Genomic DNA, 26,498 nt, shown 5'->3' with positions numbered 1-26,498 from the left:
TGTTTATTCTTTTTTATTTATGAGCACAAAGTCACCATCTTAAAAATCTAACTGACTTTGACCTGTGGAAAGCCATATTTACTGTGTGTATGTGTGTGTGTGTGTGTGTGTGTGTATATGTGTGTGTATGTGTGTATTATAAGCGTCTGTGTAAGTAGATGGTGCTGCAGATACCTTCCAGTTCCAAATCATTGCTCTCAAGATTTATATGATAGGTCCAGGTCTGCTTTATGCAGTTATCCCCCCTGAAAAACATTGAAAATAGCAATTTTTATAAATGCAAGTGAAACATAGCAGAAAGACTTTCGTTTCATTCTGAAACACGCACTGACGATTGTTACATTTTCTGCACATCACTTCCCTAATTCTAGTATCTATTTGTGCTTGTGGGGTTTCTTGTTTCTGTTAATTTCTCCTGTTCTGACCATTCCGTTAAGCAGTTTCACGCACGTGTTTATCCATTTCTTCAAACTCCAAACTCAGCAACACTCCAGTGGAACATTTCTATTTTTTAACTTACTTGGAAGTAAGTAAAGTTTATTTCACAGTAATCACAATCACAAAGCACTGAACAACAATTACAATGCAATATAAACAAAGAACCGTATTAAAAACAGAATTTAAGGTAAAAAAAAACCAAAACAAAACGGATAACAAAAGAATCTCAGCAGAAGGTTGGATTAGAGAAAGACTCCACAGACTCAGCTAAACAGAACTAGAGTGGTAAACTGTTCCAGAGTCTCAGTGCCACAGACTGAAAAGCTCTGTCCCTCTTAGTCTTTAGCCTTGGACGAGGGACAGCTAGTAAAGTTTGAGGTTGTGAGATTGCAACCAGCAGTGTGTTTGACAAGAAGTTGAGATAAATAGTCTGGAGTTTGTCCATTTGCTGACCTGTATGTAAGTGTGAGGATTTTAAAACAACTTCTAAAATCAAGTGGGAGCTGATGTAAAGGAAATAAAACAGGGGTAATGTGAGCTCGCTTCCCAGAATGTGTCAGGAGTCTGGCTGCAGCATTCTGAATTACAGGTGTGACAGAGATGATCTGTCTATGCCCGTAAAGAGGGCATTACAATAATCTAAGTGCAATGACACAAGTGAATGAACAATTTGTTCCATTTCAGAGAAAACTATAGCTCACAACGTAGAAATGTTCTGTGCTGTTAAGCTGACGTGCTTTTTCGGGATAAGATTTTATTGAATAATTGTGTGCATCACGTTTCAACTTGCTTTGATGCAAGGCAAGTTGCATCAAAGACACTTTTACTCACAATTTCACAGGTGATTTCATTTAGGTTCAAGGTCCAGAGAATTTCATTAAAGTGGGTTATTTATGCTTTTCATTATTTGCATTCATATACACTCACAGGCCACTTTATTGAGTATAGCATGATTTTATTGTGCTGGACCCCTTTTTACCTTCAGAGCTGCCTTAATTCTTTGTGGCATAGATTCATAGATAGTGGCATAGGTAAGTCCTCAAAGACTTTGGTCCATAGTGACACAATAGCATCACAATTGCTGCAGATATTTACATCCCAAAGGTGCTGTGTTGGATTGAGATTTGGTAATTTTGTGAAAGGCCACTAGACTGCAGTGAACTCTTCATCATCATGTTCAATAAACCAGTTTGAGCTGATCTGAGCTCAAACACAGTGTGCTATCCTGAGGCCTTCCCCAAACCACAGCCTCAATTCACCCTCAAAGCTTTTCTGCCATTATCTACTAGAAACACTGTCAAACCTAAATGTTGTCTGCAGTAACTGAGACTCATCAGACCTCAACATCTTTCCAGTCTTCTATTACCCAGTTTTTGTGAGCTTGAATTTTAAACTTAGTTTCACATTCTTGGCTGACAGGAGTAGCACCGAGTGTGATCTTGTGCTGTGCAGCACACCTGCTTCAAGGGTTGATGTGCACATTCAGAAATTTTCTTCTGCATACCCTTTGAGTTTTGCAAGAACATTTCATTTTTTCCCTTACATCGAGTTCTTTTATCATCATCATCATCATTATTATTATTATTATTATTATTATTATTATTATTATTATTATTATTATTATTATTATTATTATTATTATTATTATTATTATTATTATTATTATTATCATTATTATTTGTGAAAAAAGAAAACTGGCATACTGTACTTGTGGGGATCAACAGTCACTTATGGGGACAAAATGCTCATCCCCATGAAGACATTTTTAGACTCAAAATGTGGTTTTAATGTCAGGGTTACAATTAGGTTATGGTTAGGTTTAGGCTAAGGGATAGGGTTAGGGATTCATTTGTAATGGTTAGGGTTAGGGTATGTGGCTAGGGAAAGCATTATGTCAATGAGATGTCCCAACAAAGATATCCAATCCAATCCAATTTTATATATAAAGCACTTTGAAATACCCAGCACAGGACCAAAGTGCTGTACAGAAAATAAGTTGAAGAAAATAGAATAACAGAAAACAGGAAAAATAAATAAATAAAACACATAAGTCATAAAAATTAAAACAGCCCTATATTAAAAAAGAAAACAACATAAAACAGCATAGAATCAACTAAAAACAACTAAAATAAAACGAAAAAATAAAAACCAACATCTCACTTGGTGTCAAAGGCCAGAAAGAAATGAAAGATATGAAAACGTGTGTGTGTGTGTGTGCGTGTGTGTGTGTGTGTGTGTGTGTGTGTGTGTGTGTGTGTGTGTGTGCGTGCTTGAACTTCCTGCCTCACATGCGCATGTGTCCAGTCAGCAGCAGTGTGTCGTTTTCTCTTTCCTCCATAGTGAACACAATGTTGTCCAGCACTCTGAACTTCTGGATGTCCGCCTCTCTGTGACTGACTGCTGCTTTAAAGTACCATGTCCCTAGATGCTGCAACAGACGCACACAGAGTGTGACATGACAGTGCGGGGTAGCAGTAACTGTAAGAGAACGAAAGCTATGTAAAATAGCCCACGTCAGAAGACCACTTATGGAAAGACCAGAGGGAGTAGGAAGTGCATCTTTGTGGTTGTACTTAATATTTATCTCGGTAAATCTGTCTGCAGTTGTAGTAAGTGTGAAATACCAATCCTGTACAGATAAGATGCACTTAACCAGAACATTACGCAATAAGGTCAACAGTAAATCCCGTCGTACTGAGGTTATCATAAAAAAAACCCTCAGACCAGTGAGGGAAGTGCCTTTGGTATTTTTATAAATCTAAACCTCTACCTTTCATTTTTACTCTCACCTTCTGCCGGTCGATCGCGTTCACAGACAGCATCTCAGGCTCCAAGCAGGGAACGATGGTCTGATACAACAAAGTGTACAAAGACAGAACAAGAGAGAAGACTTCTTTTAACATAGCTGCAGTCTAAGTCAACACTTTGGTAGTAATCCTGATCAAAGTGCCTGGAAACTCCCAGGATTGTCTCTGAATGTGTGCAATACTCCAACAGACCACTTTATCAGTGTGGGTGGAGGTAAATTATTAATCTGTACAGCAGCATTACCCCTGAACTTTAAAGGTAAATAATAAGTTGGAAATGGGATGTTTGCATCCATGAATGTAAAACTTCAGCGTCAGGATAAAATACATTTATAGGAAACCAAAACATTTATTCTCACAGGTAATCTTACTCATCCAACATTTTCTGAAAGGAATAAACTCGCTAAAAACTCACCATCACTGACTCATCATCATATGTAGGAGGTGTTTGTGGCTATTTCTAAACTGGAACTAACCAAATTTTCTCACGAACGTAACAAACAACAACCCCAAGTTTTAACTTTATTTGTTTGTGTTCATCCTGCCCCACATCCCACACCTTCTGTCAACACACACACACACACACACACACACACACACACACACACACACACACACACACACACACACACACACACACACTAGGAATCATTAACTTCCTGTTTGTCTTCCCATACTAGGTTTGGGAGAATTAAATTACTGGACTATTAAGAATCACACATGGCTCTCTCAATTAATCAGGTTTGCTTCTGATTTAAAAAAAAATGTCAAGAAAACAATTTTATCAAAAAACAAAGAATATTTAGTTTAAGGCTATTAACAAAACAATAATCAATAAATAACAAAACTAAGCAAACATTCCCTGTAAATGACCAGTTTTAAAGACTATGAATAATTGCCAAAATATTTTGAATATCTAATTGAATAACCGACCTTTTCATGTCTCATGTATGGAAAAGTCTCTACTGTGTGTTATTTTGAATTCTGCTTAGAGCTGTGCTCCACACCTGCTTCCACACGGTGGCGTTGTTACACCTGAATAACTTTCTCCACATGATTCACACTTCAAAGTAAATAAGGAAAAAGCTTTTTTCCTACATCCTAAGTCACATCACATTAGTTTAATTCCAATCTTTTTTTTGCGTACGGTTACTTAATTGCGATCAAATTATGTTATTTCCTACAATAAAATGATGATAAACTATAATGAGTAGAGTATAAAAACAAGTCAGTTAAACTTCTGGTCAGTTTGGGGAATTTTTAATCAGGTTCAGCCGCTTTGGTGTTAATGAAATTAAATGCAGGTGCACTAGAGGGAAAACAATGAGACAGCCCCAAAACAGGATTGGTTTTAAGGGTGGAGGACATTTCTCCCTCTGCATCTTTTTTGACTGTTTTTACATTAGTTTTGCTTTTGGCTAAGGTCACTGTCACTACTGGTAGCATGAGGCAATACAAGGATCCTACAGAGCTGTAAGTTAATAAGTACACTAATGCAGTGGGCTCTGGGTTCTTCCTGGAGCACAACAATGTCCAACCACTTGTTGCAAGAGTATGTAGGCAGTTCCTGGTGGATGAAGGAATTGATACCATTGACTGGGGCCCACACTCACCTGACCTAAGTCAGTAGAACACCTCTGGGACATTATGTTTGGGTCTATCTGACGCTGCCAGGTAAAGCTAATATTATGTGACTTACGATGTAGAAAAACTGATTTTTATTTATTTGTTTTCAAGTGTGGATCATCTGGAGAAAGTTATTTAGGTGTAACAACTCCACCTTGTGGAAGCAGGTGTGTATCACAGCTCTAACTCAATTTCAAAATAACACACATGAACCTCCAACTGTCTAGGAGCTCGGTGATAGACTGTCGTTCCTGACACAGAATGCTGTGTAGATAACCAACATGATTTTTTTCTAAATTGAGATTTGATGCATTTTCAAAGTTTAATTTTATAACCAGTATATTTAGACATGCTTCAAAAAAGTTTTGACATCGAAATAAGAGAATAAAAATATTGTGCAATGGTGAAAAAAAAAATAAACTGGGGGGAAAAAAAGGTGAGATGTTCACTGAAGCTGAGCGGTAAATATAGGGAAGGCTTCTCCACATTGACAATAGGTCAAAGTTCATGTACTTATAAAATACCCCACATACTGAGTCATGTTTTTCTTGGGGATTAAATACATATTTCACTCAAAACTTTTATATAATGTGTTTTTTCTGGATTTTTGATTAATTATTTGGCCTCTTTCCATTAAAATGAAACTCTGAATTTTGGTCTCTAAGCCTGTGTGTCTGAGGCTTATACAAGAAATGTTCCATAGTTAAGCTGTACTAAGAAGTGGGAAAATGTATTTTAACCAATCAAAAAGAAATCCTCCTGGATAAAAAAGAAGGGCCATAAGGGATTAGTGTCAGAGGCCAGCTTAAAGCCAGCATGCATGATGGTGTCGTTTCACATCAATAAAAAACCATACCATGTAGAAACCTATATCCATCCCTGAAACTGTGTTGTAAACAAAGGATTTGTGTAACAGTGGTAATTTTCTTCTACCCCTCAGTAGAATCACACATAATTAGCCAGACTTTATTAGCTCTATTACCTCGCTGTCAAATCTTGCGCTTCAACGTAGCTGCTTCATTGTTACAGGGCGGCTCGTCTCTTATTATATTGTCTCCTCTACTGAGTAAATAAATAATCTACAACAGTTGTCTTCTCAGTTTCCTAATGCTTACAGGGTGAATAGAGTGAATGCTTGCAGATTAAACAATAAGAGAAAAAACACTTTAAGTTGTTTTAATTTTTAATCGTAATCTTACTGACAAACACGCATAGCTTGTTACCAGAGTGGTCCTTGCACAGAGCTAAAAACAGCTTGGAAGAGAATGTGCAGACAGGACGGTGTGAACAGTGAGCAGCTGGCCTGGGTAGGAAAATAAAAGTTTATATAACATACTGAAGCGTGAGGCTGGAAGGAAAGCTATAATCCCAAGAAATGCAGATATTGTGAACTAACGTCATTATTTTTCCAAGAATCAGACAGCAAGAAGTATTTACTTAAATTTCGCGTTAAACAATTCTTCAGATGTATTTTCAAGAATTTCTAGTAGCCCAACTTTCCAGTAACAATCATTACCAGGAAGAAAAACAGATGTAAATTCTTACTGTTGACAGCAGTTTCATTTCTGTCTGTAATTAGAGTGAATCTATCCCCCTGCTACAATACAATTAGTTACTAGAGAATATTTTGACCCTTCTGCAGGGTTACTGGAGCTAATCTGGGTATGTGCAGCAGCTTCTTGTTCCCTCCCTCAGATGGCCAATGCAGATCCATCTACGACTCCCCTTTCAGGACTGATACCAGCTCTCCACTCTCCTTCAGCTCCTTGACAATGTCCAAACCACCGATAAGCTCTCCTTTCACGTAGAGCTGAGGGTAGGTTGGCCAGTTAGAGTAAGTCTTGAGCCCCTGCCGCACTTCTTCATCCTGCAGGATATCAAAGGTATCATAATCCACCCCGGTACCGTTCAAGATCTCCAGTATCTGCCTGCTGAAGCCACATCTGGCAGCCTCTTTGTTGCCCTTCATGAACAGCATGACTGGACTCTGATTGATGATGGTCTTCAGTCGGTGCTCTAAGGTGACAGCCTTCGGGCAGGTGTTCTCCAGCTCTCCGGACTCAGCCAGTTCCTTCACTATGTCCAGTCCTCCCACCAGCTCCCCGTTCACATACAGCTGGGGGTAGGTGGGCCAGTTGGAGTAGGTCTTCAGCCCCTGTCGGACCTCCTCATCGGACAGGATGTCGAAGCTGCTGAACTGGATTTTGTGCTCTTTCAGCAGCGCCACTATCTGTCGGCTGAATCCGCAGCGGGGCTCCTGGGGTGACCCCTTCATGAAGAGCATGCAGGGGGCGGCGTTGATCAGCTTCTTCAGCCGCTGGTTCAGATCTGCACCGCTGCCCTCAGCGGCTCCACCGGGACCCTCGCTCACCGCGAGGCGCTGCACCTTCTTAGTCAGTTCCGGAGCGTGAGCCCCGTCCAGGCGGTCCACTTTCTCTCCCCCCTTGAAAAAAAGGAAAGTGGGGACGGAGGAAATTTCATACTTCTCCGACAGCTCCGGGACCGCTTCCGCCTCCAGCTTCACGAACGTAGTGTGCGCATGTTCTTTGGCTAGTTCGGCCATCACCTCGTTCATTTGGCCACACTGAGGAGCCCACGCCGCTTGGAAATGCACCACGGTCAGGCATTTTCCAGCTTTGGCTAAGAAATCTTCAAACTGCTGCTGGGTAGTCGCCTCCACGAGATTCGCCATTTTTCTTTCCTTTCACCCTCTGCACGCGCAGTGGTTCCGGTGCCGCCTAGACGTCATATCCGCGTAGCCTGGCAGTTTCTGGCAAGTACCAGAGAAGCTACAGGGAAGTCGTTTGCATGCTAGCTGATGATAAGAAAACAGCTGCATACACTGGATAAGTCGAGAGGATAGTAACTTTTAAGGTAACTGTTTAACGACACGGACTTAATTAAAACGAAATTTCACACTGTCTCGGATTGCTAAGCTAATGTTAACGTTCCGTTTTAGTAGCGTTAGCTAGTTAGCTCAAAGTTAGCTTCGTTCGTGACGTCTGCCAGGTTTCCAAGTTAAGCAAAGCTAATTCATGCTAGCAAACCTTTGGCGGCTAAGTAAGCTACTGTTACACGTAATTTCTGTTAAATAGAAGTAGAGTCAAATACCACAGTTCTAACAGTTAAATTAATAAAAGGTTTAAATAAAGACAGTGCACGTCGGTGTCTGGCCCAGCATGAAGCAGCCTCGGTTCCTCGGCTAACTACTCAACATTACGCTGTTACCGAGCACGCAAAGTCCAAAACAACACTAGCAAGTGTTTCGCTGATCGGACTCAGCTGTTTCGTTCGGTTTTACGTCGGTGGTTTGCGCGAAAAATCGTTGCGTGTTTTTGTTGTTGGTTTTAAGGAACGTGCAACTCTGAAGTTTTCTGCACCTGCGGATGGCACTGCTTCTTTATAAATCCATATTCTGTGTAGTTGTCAAGATAAGTAAGATGGTGGCGAAAAAATATTCTTTAGGTAAACATTTCAAATGAAATGAAAGGGGAAAACAAGACACACCTTATCCTTACAGCCATGGTATAAGCATAGTGCATCTTCTGCTTATTTTCAAGGCTTTGCAAATCCGGTGATAATAACTAGTTTGTTACTACGCCTGAAAATTATAACATACTTACATGACATATGACACTGTGTTAAAGTTTAACAACAATTAACTCAAAATGCAGAAGTAGTGTCTGAAAAACTATGGAGTCCCAATAATCCAGTAGCCTGTAAAGTCACCCTTAGCATCATCACATTGAAGTAATGGTTTTCTGTAAGACATTATCAGTTTCTCACATCATCTTCTCCTACGTGTTACATTGTCTACTATTACCATGATCTTGATCACAAAGCATGTGTGTTATGTGTAAATGTGTCCTTTGAAAAACTAAGTACACACATGACTCAGTAGCTTATTGAAACACCTTTACCAGCATCAGCTTGAAGTAATCTTTATCTGTATGATATTAGCAGTCTCACTCTTCTTTACGTCTGGTTTGTGCTTCAGTTCATTGAGGTTGGCGGGCATTCATTTATACAAAGCTCTCCTGTCAATTACATCAGATTGCAGTATGAACTTTAGATTTTGTTTTGATTTGCTCATTAAAACACCTTGATTCTTTTCTTTTTCAGCTGTTCTGTTGTAGACAAGAGTTAGTTATTGAAAAGATGCCCTCATATTTGTCTCTAGAATACTTTGACATAGAGCTGGGCGATATAAGATTTTTTCATATCACGATATGTTTTTTTCATTTCTGGCGATAACGATATATATCACGATATAAGCCAAATAACTATATTTGTAAGATTTAAATGTGCGGTTGCTCACAAGTAAAATGTGAAATAATTAGCAGCTTGTTTTAATTTAAATATTTATTTCCCATAATAAGTTCAACAGGGTAGATGTACTTAAGGAACATGAAACTTCAGTTTCAGATAAATAAAGGCAAATATTGCAAACTACACAAAACGCAGCTGCTAAAGCGTTTAAGTTTCAAAATAGAACAAACAAAACAGACTACTAAATTGTCAATTCCACTTAGAAACAAAATTTTAATTCTAAAAATAAATCTTAGTTCGTTTTACAGAAGAACAGACAAAATTGACTAACTTTTGTCAATATCAAATAAACTGAGAACTAAAAGGAAATTCTCTCCTTGTTGTATAGCTTAGCTTTTCAAACAGTTTTAACAGTGACTTTAGTCTGACAAAAGCCGAATGACGAATTAGCGCTTTCAGTCAGAGATTGAGCATGCACCGGTTTATTGTATTTCCAGACTTGCTTTCGGCACAATTTATCTACTCTGTTTTTTTTGTCAGACTTGAAATAGCCGAAATACCTTCACACTACGGAACTTCTATGGCCCTTCCGTTCGACAATCTCTCCGGCATTGGAACCATCATCTGTTTTTTTTCTTCGGTAACCTTCGCTCACGCTCTCGGTTGATTTTTCTCTAGTCGGCAAACTCATTTCCTTCATTACCCGGGCGGCCCGGCTGCAAAAACAAATACACATGTGCGCCTTGGCACTTGTGCTGTACGTAACAAGTCACGTGACGTGACGCTGCGGCTGTGATTGGTTAGGCTCTGCGCTACTTAATTTGGATTGGCTGTTCTTTTTTTTTTTTTTTTTTTAAGAGGACAAGAGAGATGAGGCCTATCGCAATAGTTAAATTTTTCTATCGAGAAAAAGTTATTTCGCAATACATATCGTTATCGTTCTATCGCCCAGCTCTACTTTGACATACAGAGAAATTTATGATCCACTCACTGACTGCAGGTGCCCACATCCTAGACTGCAAAACAAGCCCAAAACATCACCCCTCCACCACATGCTTGACAGTTGGTATAAGACGTTTGTGCTGATATGCTGTGTTTGGTTTAATCCACTGGCATGTGTATTATGGCCAAATATCTCCACAATTGTCTTGTCTGTCCAAAGGACACTGTTCCAGAAGTCTTGTAGTTTGTTCAGATGCAAGTTTGCAAATCTAATTGTGTTAGAGTGAGATGGCTATGGCCATTTTTGTCAACTTGTTCAGTCTTTTAATAAATGTACTATCATGAACTTTAACATTTAAAATGATAAGTGAGGAAACGGTATTTTGCCACATTAGTGCCACAACATCATGAGTGGTCCACCAATAAAGAGGAAAATAACTGAGAAAACATTAGTAGAGAAAAATTGCTGTAAATAAATAAAATAGTTCATATTGTTAATTATTATTACAAGAGGATGTACATATTTTTGAAAATAAAAGTATTGTAGTTAACATTTTATGGTGGTTTTGTTTTTTTAGTTTTGCTATAGGTCGATACAGTGTTTTGCTTCCTTATATGTTCTACGTTTCTGAATATATATATATATATATATATATTTTTTTTTTTTACCTGTGAGTTACAACAACCACAATATTTTGTAGCTATTTTGATGTATTCTTTTTACATTTTATAGACCCTGTGAGTAAACATTAACACATTAATTGAGAATAAACATTATCATTGGCCATAGCTGTAGGAGCAGTGTCAGTTGGTAATTACTGGCTGGAACAGGGTTTTTACAGACCCTTTGAGTCAGCAAGAATCAAATGACAAAAGATATGTTTGTGATAATTTAAGTGAGAGTCTTTGTTTTATACTGTAAATTGTCCTAATTAGTCCCAAATGTTCCATTTGACATCTCACAGAGATGTTTAAAAGTAGATGTTTATGTTAAGAAAGAAATATGAGAGGATTTCAAATTATCAAAGTGTTTAAACTCTCACATAACAGTCATCATATTTACCTTAAGAATCCAGTTTCAGCTGAGCTATAAATACTGGAAAATACATCTTTCTGTTACAGGAACACAATGGAAGAACAAACTGCTGACATAGAGGTGACGGTGAAAACATTAGACTCCCAGAGCAGAACCTACACTGTCGGTGCTCAGGTAAGTACATGCATTGCAAACTCAGGAGGAAATTCTCATTCTTAGTTCATCTTTCCTGTGGCATTACTCATGTCTGTTCAATCTTTGTTGTAGCTGACGGTGAAAGAGTTCAAGGAGCACATTGCCCCATCAGTGGGTATACCAGTGGATAAACAGAGGCTGATCTACCAGGGCAGAGTGCTGCAGGACGAAAGGACTCTGACAGACTACAGTAAGTAAATAAAGAATGAAATGCAGAACTAGATTGTCACTTGTTGGTCTTTGTACTTCCTCCTGGAAAGTAGGAAATTTGTTTTTTGGGTATTTGGTATTACACAGAGAATGAATTCTTAACATACACTTGGTTACAGATAAATTGGAATTTATTTATGGTGTTTTAAGAGTTGCTGCTGCTTTTTAAAAAGATTTGTGTTGATGATGTGGGCCATTGCTGAAAAAGAATGTAACAGATATGTGTAATTAACTGCAAGATGTATTTGGCAGAAAATGAGTGTCATTTTGATAATCAGTTACAATGTTCTCCACAGAATCCAGTCGTATATGATGAATTATATGTTGGTTAGTACTGGTCTTCTATGCTGAAGAGAGCTGAAAGTGAAGCTGTCAGTTTAGCTGTTAAGCTACAGTCCTAGCCACTTATGGACACAAGCTGTGAGTAGTAACTGAAACAAATGACTGAAATGGGCTTGCTCTAAAGGATTTCTTAGAAATGTGTTGAAGAGCTTGATCACTCAGGAGGGGATCAGAGTAGCACTGCTACCCCTCTGCATTGAAAGGAGCCAGTTCAGGCATCTGACCAGGCTGCCTCCTGAGCGCCTCCTAGGTCAAATGTTTTTGGCCTGTCATAGCAGGAAGAGGCCTCCAAAACAAACCCAGAATGCACTGGAGAGATTTTCTTTTTTTTTTTTTTTGGCTTGAAAATGCCCTGATGCCACATGCCTTCTCCCCAGAAGACATGGAGAGGGAGAGGACTGGGCTCCTGGTTAGTCTGCTGCCCCCCAGACTCAGACAAGCATCATATCTATCTAGTAGACAGTCGAGCGGCTAGCAGAATACCTGGGTAGTGCATTCAAGTAGAGTCTGTGTGTTGGAAATGCTATTTTTTTATTTTTTATTTTCTTGAAGTATGATTGGAGATGTGTAACTGTATATGACTGTCTCTACCAGATGTGGGTGGAAAAGTGATCCACCTGGTGGAGCGAGCGCCCCCTCCACCCTCACAGCCCGGCTCAGGGTCAGGAGGCTCTTCAGCCGAGAGTGGGCCATCTTCTTCCTCCCAGGGAACATCGCAAGTGCCTCCACACGATCGCAACGCTAACAGCTACGTAATGCTTGGCACATTCAACCTCCCTGTCAACATCATGGATCCCCAACAAATACAGGTTGGTCTGCTTTATCTTCTCAAGTTATATTTATGGTCCAATGTCACATGCAAAGGTTCAGATATAACCAAAGGGTGATGAAAAGCAACTCAGAAAACCGATGTTATTATTCCATTACTGATTACTACTGATTATTATGACATGTAGCAGAGAGGTGAAAGCACATCCTCTGCTTTGAATTTAACGTCTATATGCAATATTCCCTCTGTTGGTTTATCTTAATAATGTTTTCATTTTGGTCATTCTATCCCTGAATCTTTTCATATAGATGTCAGTCCAGCAAATGGTGTCCAGCATGGGAGAGAATGCCAGGAATGCCAGAGTCACAACCAGCACTGGGGTGAGAGTTTGCATGTTCCCCCTGTGTGGTACACCGCCTTCCTCCTGCACCCCAAAAACATGGATGTTCGATTAATTGTTGATTGACAATTAGTCAGAAATATAAAAGTATAGCCCTAATCCAAAAATTTTTGGTAACTATGTAAAAATGTAAATAAAAGCAGAATTAAATAATTTGCAATTTCATTCCATATCAGAATGTTAAACTGAGAAAATGTTTACTCGTTTTAAATTTGATAGCAACATGTCTCAGAGAAAGCTTAGAAAACATGGCCTTAAAATCTAGGACTATGTTACTGCTGTGGAGGATTCCCTCTTCTTCTAACAAGAGTCCATAAACATCTGGGAACTGAGGAGACTAGCTGCTGCAACCATGCTGACTCATGTCATATTTTTTTAATGGTTTTATTAAGAAATGTATTGCATTCTGTTTTTGTTTACATTTCACGCAGTGTCTCAACTTGCTGGAGTTGGGTTTGTAGATGCAGTGCTTAAAGCATATAAAGTAAAACAAAGTATGGTTAAATAAGGCTTTTAGCATTGTAACTGTAACATTGTAACTGTAACTTCATTCTAATGATGCCATAACTGTACACAGCTACACATGACACTGAATTGTTTTGTTTATTGTCACCTTTCCTTCTTTGTTACAGAGCAATGGGTCTGTGAATGTGCACATCGATATGGACCAGCCAGTGCAGAGTGAGCCAAGGCTGAGGCTGGTCTTAGCTGAGAACCTGCTGAGGGACATCAATGATGTCATCCAACGAATGGAGGTGAGCACTTATCCCCCCCAAATACCTCAGCAGAGAAACTCCGCCTTTCTCAGTAACAGTTCTGTTGCTTTCTTGTGTCGGTTTTCAGGGTCGACCAACTGACTCATCCTCTCAAACAGAGACAACCGATGCTGCTGCTGCCGCTGCTCCCCCTCCTCCATCATCTTCCTCCACCACCTCTACTCCTTCTCCCTCTGCTCAGCCAATGGACACCTCCCCACCTCCAACAACTCCACCACCTCCACCCTCCTCTTCAGCTCAATCTGAGGGACCAACACCGCAACCTGGACCCAAGTGAGACAAAATCTAGCTTGCTAACTCAGATTTCTACAAAGGTCAAACTGTGCATTTATTTCTCTGTATGTCTCTGTCATGATGTGTAATTCTAATTAGTCTGTCTTTCTTTCCTCTTTCAGTCATCCCAGCCCGGCTGAACTGGCAGAGATGCTGTCTGAGCTGCGGAGGGTTGAGGAGAGACTGCAACCATTCATCCAGAGAGCTCACACCATCCTCGAGACAGCCACCACTGCAGAATATAACAACAATACAGTAGGATTCAAACAAAAAACAATTTACTGGAAATCTTTACTATACATTGTTAATCAGTGCTTTGTATAACAGATGCTTTGATACTTATAAATCCTTGTTTAGACGAATAACCAGGGATGCACTGGTTGACCTAAGCAGTAGTCCTTAATGTTAGACACTGGGGAAATGGATCATTGCAGCTATCAGTGATGTTAACCGGTTTACAGTTAAATGAAAAACTGTAAAAAACAACAAAGTGAAAACAGAATTGAAAATACTGCATCACCAATATTTGATCTTAGCTTTTTGAGTCAGGATCAGACTGATAGCTGATCCAAATATCAAATCAGTGCAGTCCTATGATGAAAAATGTCAATTGTAAAATGTTTTTGTTTGTCAATAAATCCCGGTATCCCATATAAGTACAGTGTATGTATGGGAAACACTGCTGATACTAAGACTTCATATATATGATAGATGATTAGTAGTAACATTGACTAAAGTAAGTGAAACCTGCAAGTTACTTTAAACAGTCAAAAACCCATAACTCACTCTGCTGACTTCATACTCAAATGTGGTGTCCTTTAAAGCTCCAAAATCTTCCCTTTCTTCCTCTGACAAGTGCGTCAGAGATATGCTAATAAATGCAATTAGACAAACAACAAATTAAAAAAAGAAAACGATTAGAAACTCTGGAGAAAATAAAAGAATTATATTGACACATCATCATAGAAATAATACGAATAAGATTAAAATAAAATGAATAAAGAAATGTTGGATAAAGTACACTAAGAAGACGAGACATGACAGAGTAACATGTAAAGTATTCAATAAAGTAATGCTCTGGTAGGTAGAATGTAAAGATTTCAAAACCCAAACAATAAAATAAGTAAAAGTAGGTAATTAAAAATAAAGTAAATGTGATCTCTATACAGTGTCCTTATATTTGAGATGAGGTAAGATTTCAACAAGATTGGTTTCTTTTCTGTTACAGGAGAGAGAGGAGGATCAGCGAACACTCGCCCTGACGTGGGAGTGTCTGCGTCTCCTTGGTAACACTCTAGTAGCTCTCAGCGACCTGCGATTGAACCTAATGAGTCCCGTCCCCCGACACCTGCATGTAGTCCGGCCATTTTCTCATTACACCAACCCGGTCTCCCTTCCTGGAGCTATGCACCACCACATCCCAGTGCAAGTAAGTGAATGGAAGCAGCTTTAGTCACTAAAGTGAAAATCTCTTAGGAAACCAGACTGACTGCTTACGTCTTCACCAACAGATGAACCTGGGTGCCACAGTGACTGTTGCGGCTAACAGCACTGAGGGACAAGCCACGCCCACTCAGCCGACCAGCCAGGCGGAGCAGGCAGGTCAGGGACAGACCTCCCCCACACAGACTTCCCCGTCCAATCAGCAGGCTGGACAGGGACAGGCTGGCCACCGGGTCATCAGGATCAGCCACCAGGCAGTCCCGGTGGTCATGATGCAGATGAACACGGACGGTGTGTTGTCCCCTACCCGCCACTGATTGAATGCTCCATTCAAGCTGTGTGTGTCTGTCACTGCACTGGAGTTAAATAAGTTCCACATCTGCACTGCTGGCTCAAGCAGAGACCTGCAGAATGGGACTTTTAACTCGGGATTTACAAGCAAGATGGTCTTTCCAGTGTCTGTTACACAGTGGCTCTGATAATGCAAATGTTACATTCATGAAGAGTCTGACCAGCTTTAACTGAGAGTGTTCTTGTTTGTGTGCAGGCCCAGGTGCAAACACGGCAACAGCTGGACAGCAAATGACTGGACAGCCAGGTATTGCATGTTTAAAAAATACTGCGTACGGCATTCCAGTGTCTTCATGTAAAACAGAGGTGTCAAACTTGGTTTCACTCAAGTCACACCAAGGGCTAGACATATATAGTTTACTGGCATGTTTCATTCATGTTAATTCTTCAACCATTCCACAAAAAACACTTATTAGTGTTAATAACATTTTATTATAGAGTATATAATAGGCTGTAAAAGTTTGAGCATTTCATCAAACTAAACTTATTCTGCTCTAAAAGCAAAGTCATAGCTCATGAATTTTGTTGGATATATTTAAATCTTATGTGCCCCGTTTTTTAGTTTTTTACATGGCTGAACATCACTTCTCATTGGTTATTTAAGAAAATAAACAAAATCTGTGATCATGTAATTAATCCGTAAATTTTTGTGCCAGAAAACTGGCGCTGGAAAGATATAGACTCCTTGGTCTCCTACCTTGAGTGTATTTACAAGTTAACTAGCTGGCTGAGACAGCAGAGACTTTAAACTGTTTAGGTTTATGTTCGCTACAGAGCTGTTTGAGCCAAAGTACTTTTAAAACCTAAAGTGAAAAAGTACCAAGAGCTGGGGTTGCCCGCATGATGTAGAAAAGCTTTCTGTCCGCTTAATTTTTTCCGTCATGTCACAGTTCAAGTGGGATACTGAATATTGTTTTGAGAACGAAAGCCTTCGTTTGCTAACTGCTGAAAATCCTCTAAACCCACTAAATTAAATCATGTGATACTAATTCCCTGGTGTTTGTTTCACCCTTAGGCGCCCTCCCTCCTGATTTTATGAGGAATCTCATGCAACAAATCAGCCAATATGCTGCTGCCGTAGCGACCAGCGCCGCCACCGCAGCTGCCACCGGCCAACCAACCCCACCGCAGCCGACCCCTCCCAGCTCCACAGCCAGCTCCTCCGCCACGACCACATGCCCTAATACACCCAGCACCACTCCTACCGCTCCCCCGCCACCACCCAGTACTGGCCCCCAACCCCAGGCACGGGTTGTCTTCACCCGACCCCCGTTTGCACCCAACATGCCCCCTCCTGCCTTTGGTACCCGGGGAACCACCATAAATGTGAGGACTGCCATGCCAGGCCAGCAGCCGGGACAGGTGGGAATAATGCAGTGTGATGATTTCCATGAGATATTTAAGCATTATCAATGAATAATAATATGTTCCTCACAGGCTTTCAACCCCGCTGCTCTCAACCAGATGATTAGTGGACTGGTTGGACAGCTGTTGCTCCCTGGACAAATGGGTGAGATGATCTACTCAGTAAAGGAGACATATTAAACGTTTTGTTTCCTTTGTACTCCTGGATCTGTACGATGATATCTGGGTGTTTTTGTCAGGATCAAAGACATTTTGAGTAGATATTTCAGTGCATGCAACAATTTTAAAAGGCTTCAGAGTCTCAGTCATGTAGCTGCTGTGTTCTTAATAAACAGACAACATCATTACTGCATTGTTGAAATTGGCAGACTACAATTAAAGACAGATTCTCTATTGTTTTACTGTTAAAAGTGCACAATATTACTTCAGATATTTTTTTTAAACTGTTTGGAAAAAATAATTAACTATAATGACCTTTATTTAAATCTTCTTTTTATGAGGGGCAGCTATTCAAACCAAAGTTGGCTTAAAGAGAAGATGACATTCAAGGGGAGGAGTTAAAACAGCTTTTTCCACACAGGATGGATTGAAGGGTTCTTTCTCTTAGATAAGATAAATAAGCATTATTTTGAAACGTAAATCATGCAAAGCTACTTTAGTAAAGTTCATTAGTAAAAATATACAGGCATATGTTTCTGTTAACATATTCTTCAACAGTATTTTAGTTTGTTTTGATTTTTTGTTTGTTTGTTTTTTGCAGCTGGTCAAACGGTCACATCCTCTTCTTCCTCTACATCCACACCCACCTCTTCTTCCTTTTCCTCCTCTTCTCACACCTCTTCATCTTCCTCTTCCTTTTCCTTCTCCACCTCGGGTCCAACACCACCTCCTGCTACAAACACTACTGCTGCCACCCCGAACCAAAATGAGACCAACAACAGTGAGCCCCAGCCTCAGCAGATGCCTTCAGACCTTGGCCAGCTTCTAGGTTCTCTCCTGGGGGTAGCTGGCGGCACTGGAAGCGGTGCGGCGGGGAACCCTTCGATAACTGTCACCACGTCTGGAGTCCCAGCCTTCATCCAGGGAATGGCTGAATTCATGCAGCAGGTAAGTGTTCCTGTCTTTGACATGTGTGCACACAATGCACTCCACATGCAAATTACCTTTGGATTTGATCTGCACTCTGTTGTGCAAGAAATGAATACAAAGATGGAGGGATTGCCTTGTTGAAATATGTCCAAATTTAGATTATTGGAAACTGAATATATTCAAGCAAAAGAGCACTCAGAAAGCACAACTCTATCACCTCTATCTCTATTGGCTGTCAAGAGATTCCCGTCAAACATAAGGAGGAAAAAGGTTTTGGGAAACACACATAATTTTAAATGAGTTCTTATTCATCACAATATCTTCCAAGGGAAGGGCTGGTAGCAAGTGAGTCATGTGCAGTTCTTTCCATTTTCACAAGAATCAGCTGCATTTAAACTGTCACTAAACCCCAACATATTGTTTCCACTTTATTTCTAGGCCTCCCAGCCCATCTTTTCACCTCCCCCTCCTCCCCCTGGTACCACTCCAGCACCCGGGGCAAGGCCCAACCCAACACCTAATCCTGGCGCAGCAGCAGCAGAAGCCCTCGACCCGGAGCTGTTCACGGGCATCGTTCGCGGTGTCCTCAGTACCATGATGGGTTCTCTGGGCCAAGGCCAGAACGACACGGAGAGCATCGCCCAGTTCATGCAGAGGCTGTCGCAGTCAACCAACATTTTCATCAGTCCCGAGGAACCAACGGGTAAGTGATAACCTGTATTTACTTATAATATCCGATACTGACTCATTTATGTATATGTTGTCTCCCTCTTGATTGTGTACATTTTTTTTTTGTATCGTGGGTCCAGGGTTCTTTGGGGAGCTGCTGATGTTGGTGTGTCAGACTTTCACCATGTCCGACCTGGTGATGCTGCTTCATGGTCAGCACCAGCCTCTGAGCCGCATCCAGCCACAACTGGCCCAGTTCTTCAACCAGAACTACCTCAACGGCAGAGAGCCCACCGATCAGAACATTGCTGTCAGTACCACTCACCAGAATCTGTATTATGCTTAGAATGTTGTTGGCAATTTTAGAGGTACTTTACAAGTAGACACAGCTATTTTACTTCATAACATATCCCTCATTTTTGTTGGTTGTTTTATGTTTTTGTGAACGTGATCAATAATTGATGTTTTCTTTCCTTCTGCATGTTGTCTTCTTTTTCTTTCACAGGCTGCTGCTGACAGTCTTGTCAATGAACTGGAGGAATATATCACTGAAAGCTTTGTAAGTCCTGCACTTACTCTCTTCTCATGACTACCATGACTAACAGGATTTGATCAAGCACATAATTTAATTCCATAGATTGACTTTGGACATATCTGCATCTCATGCAGCCTGCAGATATTTGTATTAAAGAAAAGTTTTAAAAATTGTCATGTATGCTGTCAGTTTGAAATCCTTAAAAACCGATAAGAATATGAATTTGACCTTCAACAAATTTGGAACCGGACACCAAAATCATTTCACCTGTTTTATTTATTTATTTTTTAAACTGTCGAGGGAAAACATCACATGCGTAACATCCATCAGAGCTCAAGCTGTGCTCGACTTTGACTAATATTAATGGGTTATTTTGTCTGATAGGCAAAGCAGATGTGAAGTATATAAAACCACTTTAATTTGCAGTAGATGAAGGTAGACAGTGTTTGGAATTGCTGATAGTAGCAACAAGTATTGAACTACTATTATTTCAGACTCATCAGTACTGAAGCACCTAGATAAAACAACTTGCTATCATAGCAAGCCTAGCTGCTATCACTGATAAAAATTACGATTTCTACCATTTGCATGTTTATGTTCTGTCTAGTCAGTCATGGCTGGCATGGCATGTAGTCTGGAGTGTTCAAATGAATTTTGCCACACACAATGATAGGAAGATGGGATGTGATAACACTGTAGGTAAAATGTTAGTTGCTTGCAAACAGGGTAAGCAGCAGCAGACCTTGAGCCCTGCTAACCCGTTGCACAGCATTAGAGTAATAGCCAGTTATGTTAAAGTGCCATCTGCTTTTGATTGAAATACTGCTGAAGAGATCTTCTCCTTTGAAACCCAACAGAGAGAGTCTTCAGTCAGCGTGTTGGAGGGCGTTGATATCACCCAGACCAACATGACTTTCTTCAGACAGCAGCTGACTCGCATCGCCACACACATTCTGCGCTGCAATGGTAAACTCAACTTTAGCTCCATTATTTCCTCATTTTGTGTCAAACAGCAGCTTCTCTGTGGAATATTTGTGGGAAATGTTATACTTGTAACTGAAATACATTCACTTTTTTTTATCATTCAATTTAAATTGTGTTTTCCAGATGAAACATTTGGGCCCCAGCTGTTACAGATGTGTAACCAGGCGTTGTTCGAGTGTCTTGCTCTCAACCTTCACTGCCTGAGAGGAGACCAGAGGGCTCTAACTGCTGTCATCAACCACCGTATTGTATGTACACAATGAAATTAGTACATTTTTGTCAAAGAAGGTGAAATTTGGTGTTTTGTACAAATTACATTTTATGTACATGCATTTACTGGAGAAGTCAGTGCCACAAAGAGGCGCTACTGAGTGCTTCTGACAGGAGACAGTTCCATTGTACTCTTGTCTATATTTTTTCTATCACTGCATCATCAATTAGCATTAACTAGTGTAAATTCTGAGCTATTACAGCTAAAACATACAGTTTACACATTATTTGAAACAGTTCAAATTTAATATGGGGATCCACTGTTTAACAGTAGATATGAAAGTCAGAATTTAAACACACTTCAGAAGTACCGTACTGCACTTATTTACTTAAATTTGTTTATTTAAAGTGATTTATAAAGAGAAAGTGTCATGTGCACTATTATAAACTTAGAAGTAAAGAATGAAGAATTCAGCTGCTCTGTCATTTGATGTTAATAGAAATAGTCAGAGATGTAAACTAAGAAAAGTGGTATACTTTAACAATTTAAAGAGAGGATGTAACCGAAAAAGTCATGAAATACAGGAAAAAATGCATCTGTGAGATAAAAAACAAACTTTGTTTTGTTCCAGCGGAGGATGTCAAGTGACATCAGCCCCAGTCTGGTTAACTGGATGACCAGCATGATGACGATGAGACTGCAGGTGATTCTGGAGCACATCCCTATCACACAGGAGCAGATCCAGAGCTACATAGTTCACACACAGGTAACGCAGCAGACACAAACACACACACGCATGCATGCATGTTAAATTTCTAATTCTCAGAATAAAATTGGACGTGATGGTAATTCAAGGAAAGCAAATCCCCATGCCTCACCTGCATGATGTAGCGGCTCAAGCTTCAGGCTGTTTTTTTAGTGTGTGTTTAGAGTTGTGTAACTGTAAATCTGTAAATCAATTTTTGTGACTCACAGCAAACAAAATCCTGCAGTTACAGATAAATCTTTGCACATTGCAACATATGTGTGCAGATCAGTACAAATTTCATGTAAGAAGACAGCCTGACTGAGCTATTACCAAACACGATAGAAAAGATGGACACAGACACTGTGGTCATTGTGAAGTCATTGTGTAGAAGCCTCAAGCAGAGCATTTGCTGCTGTGTGTGTGACAAGCGAGGAGTGGATCTGATATATAAACCGCACACCTGCACAGTAGCAGCTCATCACCCAATCCTGGAATACAGCAGCTTTATCCTCCTCTTTAACTTTAATTTGGACTGTGCAAAGTGATCATCATGTTGTATTCAGTAAAAGTTGAAAATAGAACCATGAAGTCATCAGAGGTCATAGACTTCAGTGGAAGCTCGACAGCCCCCTGCTGGCCATGAGAAACAGTACAGGCTTACTGAGATAATTAATGGCCTTACCCATCAAAAACATAACCATCTAAGTACAACATGAAACAAAACTGTGCAGCTAAATAGTTAAAATAACTTATTTTTAAGAAACTCTTCTGATATTAATAAAATCTTTCCAAGTGACATGAAGCAGATACTGACAAAGCAGGTCAGTCAAAAACTCTTTTCAAGCCTTTGCCAATAATTCATCTGCGATAAGACTCAGAATCTGGTTTTACTGTCCTTGTGTGTTTCCTGCAGTGCAGAGCACATGTGCAACATGCAGAGAGAGCAGTCCCTCTTATCTGATGGCTGCTCCATATCACGTTTCTCTGAACTGCACGTCTGAAATGGCTAATAAATATTACATGGTATTCTTTCACAGAGAGATCAGTCTTCTGCAGTTGGTGGCCAAGAGCCTGAACAGGCACAAAGTGCAACGGTAAGCATGGTGTTCTAGAGTTCAGAGGACCTTAGTTTGCCAGTTCGGTCCTGTGTTTTCCTTTTAGTTTCCTCATGGTTTTGTTCTCCACCTCCAAAGATCGGGGACAACCTGTCACCAGCTGCAGCCACCACAGCAGAGGAGGCCATGTCGGTGTCGCAGGAGACGAGGGCGTCATCACGGGACACGAGGGTGTTGCCTGGGGACCTGGGAGCCTCAGGAGGAGCCGTGCCATTAGGTGGCGACATGGCAGCAGCGGGAGCGGAGGGAGGGAGGGAGGAGTCTGCTGGAGAGTCGGACGGCTGGGCTGCTGCTGTTCCTCCTGTAAGAGCCCCCTCCCACCGCTTTTTACTGCTTTTAACTGTCATCTTTTTCCTCCATTTGGAAAAAGTGTTTAACTCTTTGTGTCCCTGCTCTACATTTACCATGTGCTATTGCTGTACTGGCACTAGTTTTTTCTTTTTATGTATAGCAACTGTTTATTTTTTTGAAAAACACATATGTAATAATAGGTGATTGTCTCTATTGGCCATCAACTGAAGTATAAATTCCAGTTCTGTTCTGTGGAAAAAAAACTTTGGTTAAAGTTTTGGACACATGTTGTGCAAAATCCTGTGCGTTTGCGTTTGCCTTGCTTAGCTGCAGTGCAGTAACACAGCTGACCTAAACTGTGACTCTGTCCTTTCAAAGCTACTTCTGCTTAATCCTAATATTCTCTGTTGTCTGTGTTTTAGGAATGGGTTCCCATCATCAGGTGTGATATAATGACTCAGAGGAAGATGAAGGCTCAGCCTCCATTGTCTGACGCATATTTGCATGGCATGCCAGCAAAACGCAGAAAGGTAATAAAATCAGGTGCAACTTTTTGTCATCACATTAGAATTTTGCCTCTCTCCCCTTTCTTTATGCTGCATGTTTGTGTGTGTGATTTCAGACAGGACAGGGCAGTGCGGCCCTCCTCTCCCTCTCTGATGCAGTGAGTCAAGCAGCCAGGACGGCTGGAGTGAAGCCCATCACCTCTGCTGAGCGGCTGCAGGAAGACCTGGAGACCCAGGAGGTGAAGGAAGCTTATTCAGAACAGGTAACCACATCTTACATAAACTGGCAAAAATCAAGCAGAGGCACATCTAACATTTATGTTCATACTTAGCGCAGCTTTCATAGATCTGGCCACGTAAAAACCTGGTAAAGAAAAGAAATATATCATAAAGCATCCATTATAAGACTCCTAATGTAGAAAACTGCTGGGAAATCATGAGGAGGGCTTTTAAGAGCCCTAAGAGTGTTTTTAAGGACAGGAAGGATGAGTGAAAGCACACCAGGATGATACAAAGGAAACTCAGTTTGTATAATCCTGTAACATAATGACACTAACTGTAAGATTCAAAATATCCATCTCAATGCTAAACTATGGAAAAATGCAGCAGTGATGACTTGAATTTGTTTGACACTGTGGCTGCATCTGATCACACAGTTACAATGTCATGTTGTGACCCAGTTTATTGGCTTTCTAACGTTTTCCAAGCTCACATAAACTGTCTCAGAGAGCACCCTCTATGTTGCTGTTATGCGATTTAAAAACGTAACTGATCGCAGGCCTTTTGGTGAAGAGGAAAATTGTGCATGCCACTTTTAGCAATCAGGCCCCTGAAAATATTTTTCAGACCTCCTGGCACCAGAGTAGCTGCTTTTTTTCCTTTCCTGGTAACCAGCAATAAAGACAATTGCCCTGCAGGGTCAGTTCCTGCAGTTAGCACACACCGGTAAATTGGAGAGCTACTTCCTTTAGTAGAAAACTACTAGAGTGGTTAAAGCCACTACTGCCAGACAGGCCTAGAGATCTGCTGGGAACCACACTGCACTAGGGAAAGATGTGTATTCTTCAATTAGTTGGTGAATGGTTGCTGGCACTCATTAGATGAAACTGGTTGCAAAGAGGTATACAGAGTCTGCGGTCACCTGTAGTTTGCTTGAAAGATGCCAATTCGTCTCCAAACACTCAGTAACTGCTAGTTAAGTAGGAGTAACACTATGACACGAACTGTAAACAGAGACAGTTTGCATTCAAAGTAAAAGTCTTACCTTTCATCACTCATCCAAGTCAGAAGTCAGACTGTGGCTGAAGATGTCACTTGGATGAGTGACAAAACATCATCTTAAACTCCACGATGACTGTAGCCTTTAGTGAAGTTGCTCACGGTCACACGACTGCCCGTTCACCTTCTTGACTGATGATGGAAGTCAATTTTTTTTCAGGTTAAAACAGACATCAAGAAACGAGTGAGGGAAGACCCGGATTTCAGCTCTCAGCAGTTCCCCAACGCACACAGAGCTTTCTCACCAGACTCATAATCACAATCGAACACTGAAGCCGATTCCTCCTCCACCTGCTTTCCTTTGGGACTTTGATTTGACTACGAGTCAGCACAGCTTCACCCCCAAACAGCCTGTCCACTTTTTCAACAGCTCTCTGACTAATGGCCTAGCGCTGATGTGGCTACTTCCCTAGTGCCTATTTATTGCTCTGTGTTTTAGTCCAACCTTTGCTGACAGAATGTTCTTCACTGAAAAAGGTGTTGCACCAGATTTAAGTTAGACTAAATCTAGTCGCTTTTGTCTTGTTTGCTTTCTTTTTCCCCCCTCGTGTCGCTTTGTTCATGTGGAGCCTGAATCCTCATTATTTAGCGGACTCTGGCCTTCCTGTCAGTACTCTTGAGCACAGGAGAAGACTTTCATGTGATGCTGTTTGGTACATGAATGTACAGTATGCTTAATAAAAATCTTGATAATTACAGTACAGTACTCTTTTCATTCATATTTTTTAAGGAAAGAAGTTCCTAAAGTATTAATTCTACACTGTGAAAATACTGAAGAAAAATCCTGTTTTAAAAAGGTTTAAGTACACCTGAGTATGAGTTTAAGTGTATCAGTACATTATTAAGTTATGTTAATGATAGCCATAAAGTTGAGCACTTAACTACATTTTGTAGAATGCAACAATTGTAATATTCATGAAATGCTAATTTTAGCACATAGCACATTTAAAAGGAACAACATTGACCAAGTTAGTAAATAAGAGAAAACCACAGATCAATAAATGTAATGTGACTAAAAGCAGACCCTAAAAGAAAGACACTACAACTTAAAAAACCTGATAGGACTGAACTCTAAAATCCAAAGTAAAAAAGTGAGTTGTGTAGTGAGAAAAACAGTAAGAGATATAATAAACTACATGAATAGCAAAAGTGCAAATACCCATGTGTCAAGATGGGATTAAATGTTTTGTGTCCTTCCAACAGAACTACCTGGAAAGTATTTGCAGTATCATAAAAAAAAAAAACATAGCTGGATAGCGGATGGGTAAAACTACACACCAGGAGTTGCAAGTTCGATTTCCACCTGGGGCGTCTGTAAAGGTCCTAACCCCCCCCTGCTAAGCAAGTCTACCACAGAGAGAGGATAAATATGAAGTCATGGAACAAGAGACGACAATAGTAGGATGTTGTTGGAACACTACTTCAAGCATGACATCCCAGTGTATTTCAGACCCAGCAACACACTCAGACAAAAACTGGTTCATCCCAAAGACAAAACTCCTAAACACAAACTTAACAATGTAGTGTGTGCTGTACAGTGTAGCGAGGAACGCCCAGACCTTTACATTGGAGACACCAAACAGCCACTTCACAAACGAATGGCACATCATAGAAGAGCCACCTCCACGGGACAAGACTCGGCTGTCCATCTGCATCTAAAGGTCAAAGGTCACTCTTTCGAGGATCCCAATTTTCACATTTTGGACAGAGAGGACAGTTGGTTTGAAAGAGGAGTGAAAGAAGCCATTTATGTCCACTGTGAGGGACCATCTTTGAACAGAGGCGGTGGTTTACGACACCAACTGTCTGCCATCTATAATCCAGTTTTGA

At 40.5% G+C, this 26,498-nt stretch overlaps 3 protein-coding genes across 4 annotated transcripts in view; 1 reads left to right on the top strand and 2 right to left on the bottom strand.

Moving 5' to 3' along the window:
* apom (apolipoprotein M) overlaps window positions 1-3,341 on the bottom strand; it is a 15,686-nt gene extending 12,345 nt beyond the window's left edge. The window contains exons 1-3 of the mRNA XM_063484933.1: window positions 3,228-3,341; window positions 2,727-2,866; window positions 175-245 (exon numbers count right to left, since the gene is read on the bottom strand). Coding sequence (XP_063341003.1) covers window positions 175-245; window positions 2,727-2,866; window positions 3,228-3,341 — 325 coding nt within the window. The remainder of the gene's footprint in view (window positions 1-174; window positions 246-2,726; window positions 2,867-3,227) is intronic.
* Window positions 3,342-6,042: 2,701 nt separating this feature from the next.
* glrx3 (glutaredoxin 3) lies at window positions 6,043-7,564 on the bottom strand. The gene has a single exon (XM_063485052.2). It carries the CDS (start codon window positions 7,561-7,563, stop codon window positions 6,586-6,588), a length of 978 nt encoding a protein of 325 aa, XP_063341122.1. The 5' UTR covers window position 7,564; the 3' UTR covers window positions 6,043-6,585.
* Window positions 7,565-7,635: 71 nt separating this feature from the next.
* Window positions 7,636-25,366, top strand: bag6 (BCL2 associated athanogene 6). 2 transcript variants are annotated; one of them, XM_063485051.1, is made up of 25 exons: window positions 7,636-7,745; window positions 11,205-11,292; window positions 11,386-11,503; window positions 12,460-12,674; window positions 12,943-13,014; window positions 13,667-13,789; window positions 13,878-14,083; window positions 14,206-14,338; window positions 15,312-15,512; window positions 15,595-15,685; window positions 16,074-16,124; window positions 16,893-17,239; window positions 17,315-17,387; window positions 18,003-18,349; window positions 18,770-19,034; window positions 19,141-19,310; window positions 19,506-19,559; window positions 20,393-20,501; window positions 20,643-20,767; window positions 21,362-21,496; window positions 22,516-22,572; window positions 22,672-22,896; window positions 23,307-23,414; window positions 23,507-23,653; window positions 24,829-25,366. In XM_063485051.1, exons 2-25 carry the CDS (start codon window positions 11,212-11,214, stop codon window positions 24,922-24,924), a joined length of 3,549 nt encoding a protein of 1,182 aa, XP_063341121.1. In that variant the 5' UTR covers window positions 7,636-7,745; window positions 11,205-11,211; the 3' UTR covers window positions 24,925-25,366. The 2 variants fall into 2 exon arrangements, with proteins under 2 accessions (XP_063341121.1, XP_063341120.1); XM_063485050.1 differs by having other exon boundaries at window positions 15,595-15,817.
* Window positions 25,367-26,498: the final 1,132 nt, after the last annotated feature.

The sequence above is a fragment of the Pelmatolapia mariae genome, linkage group LG10_11, assembly GCF_036321145.2.
Source record: "Pelmatolapia mariae isolate MD_Pm_ZW linkage group LG10_11, Pm_UMD_F_2, whole genome shotgun sequence".
Taxonomy (NCBI): Eukaryota; Metazoa; Chordata; class Actinopteri; order Cichliformes; family Cichlidae; genus Pelmatolapia; species Pelmatolapia mariae.
This window is presented reverse-complemented; position numbering and strand designations above follow the sequence as displayed.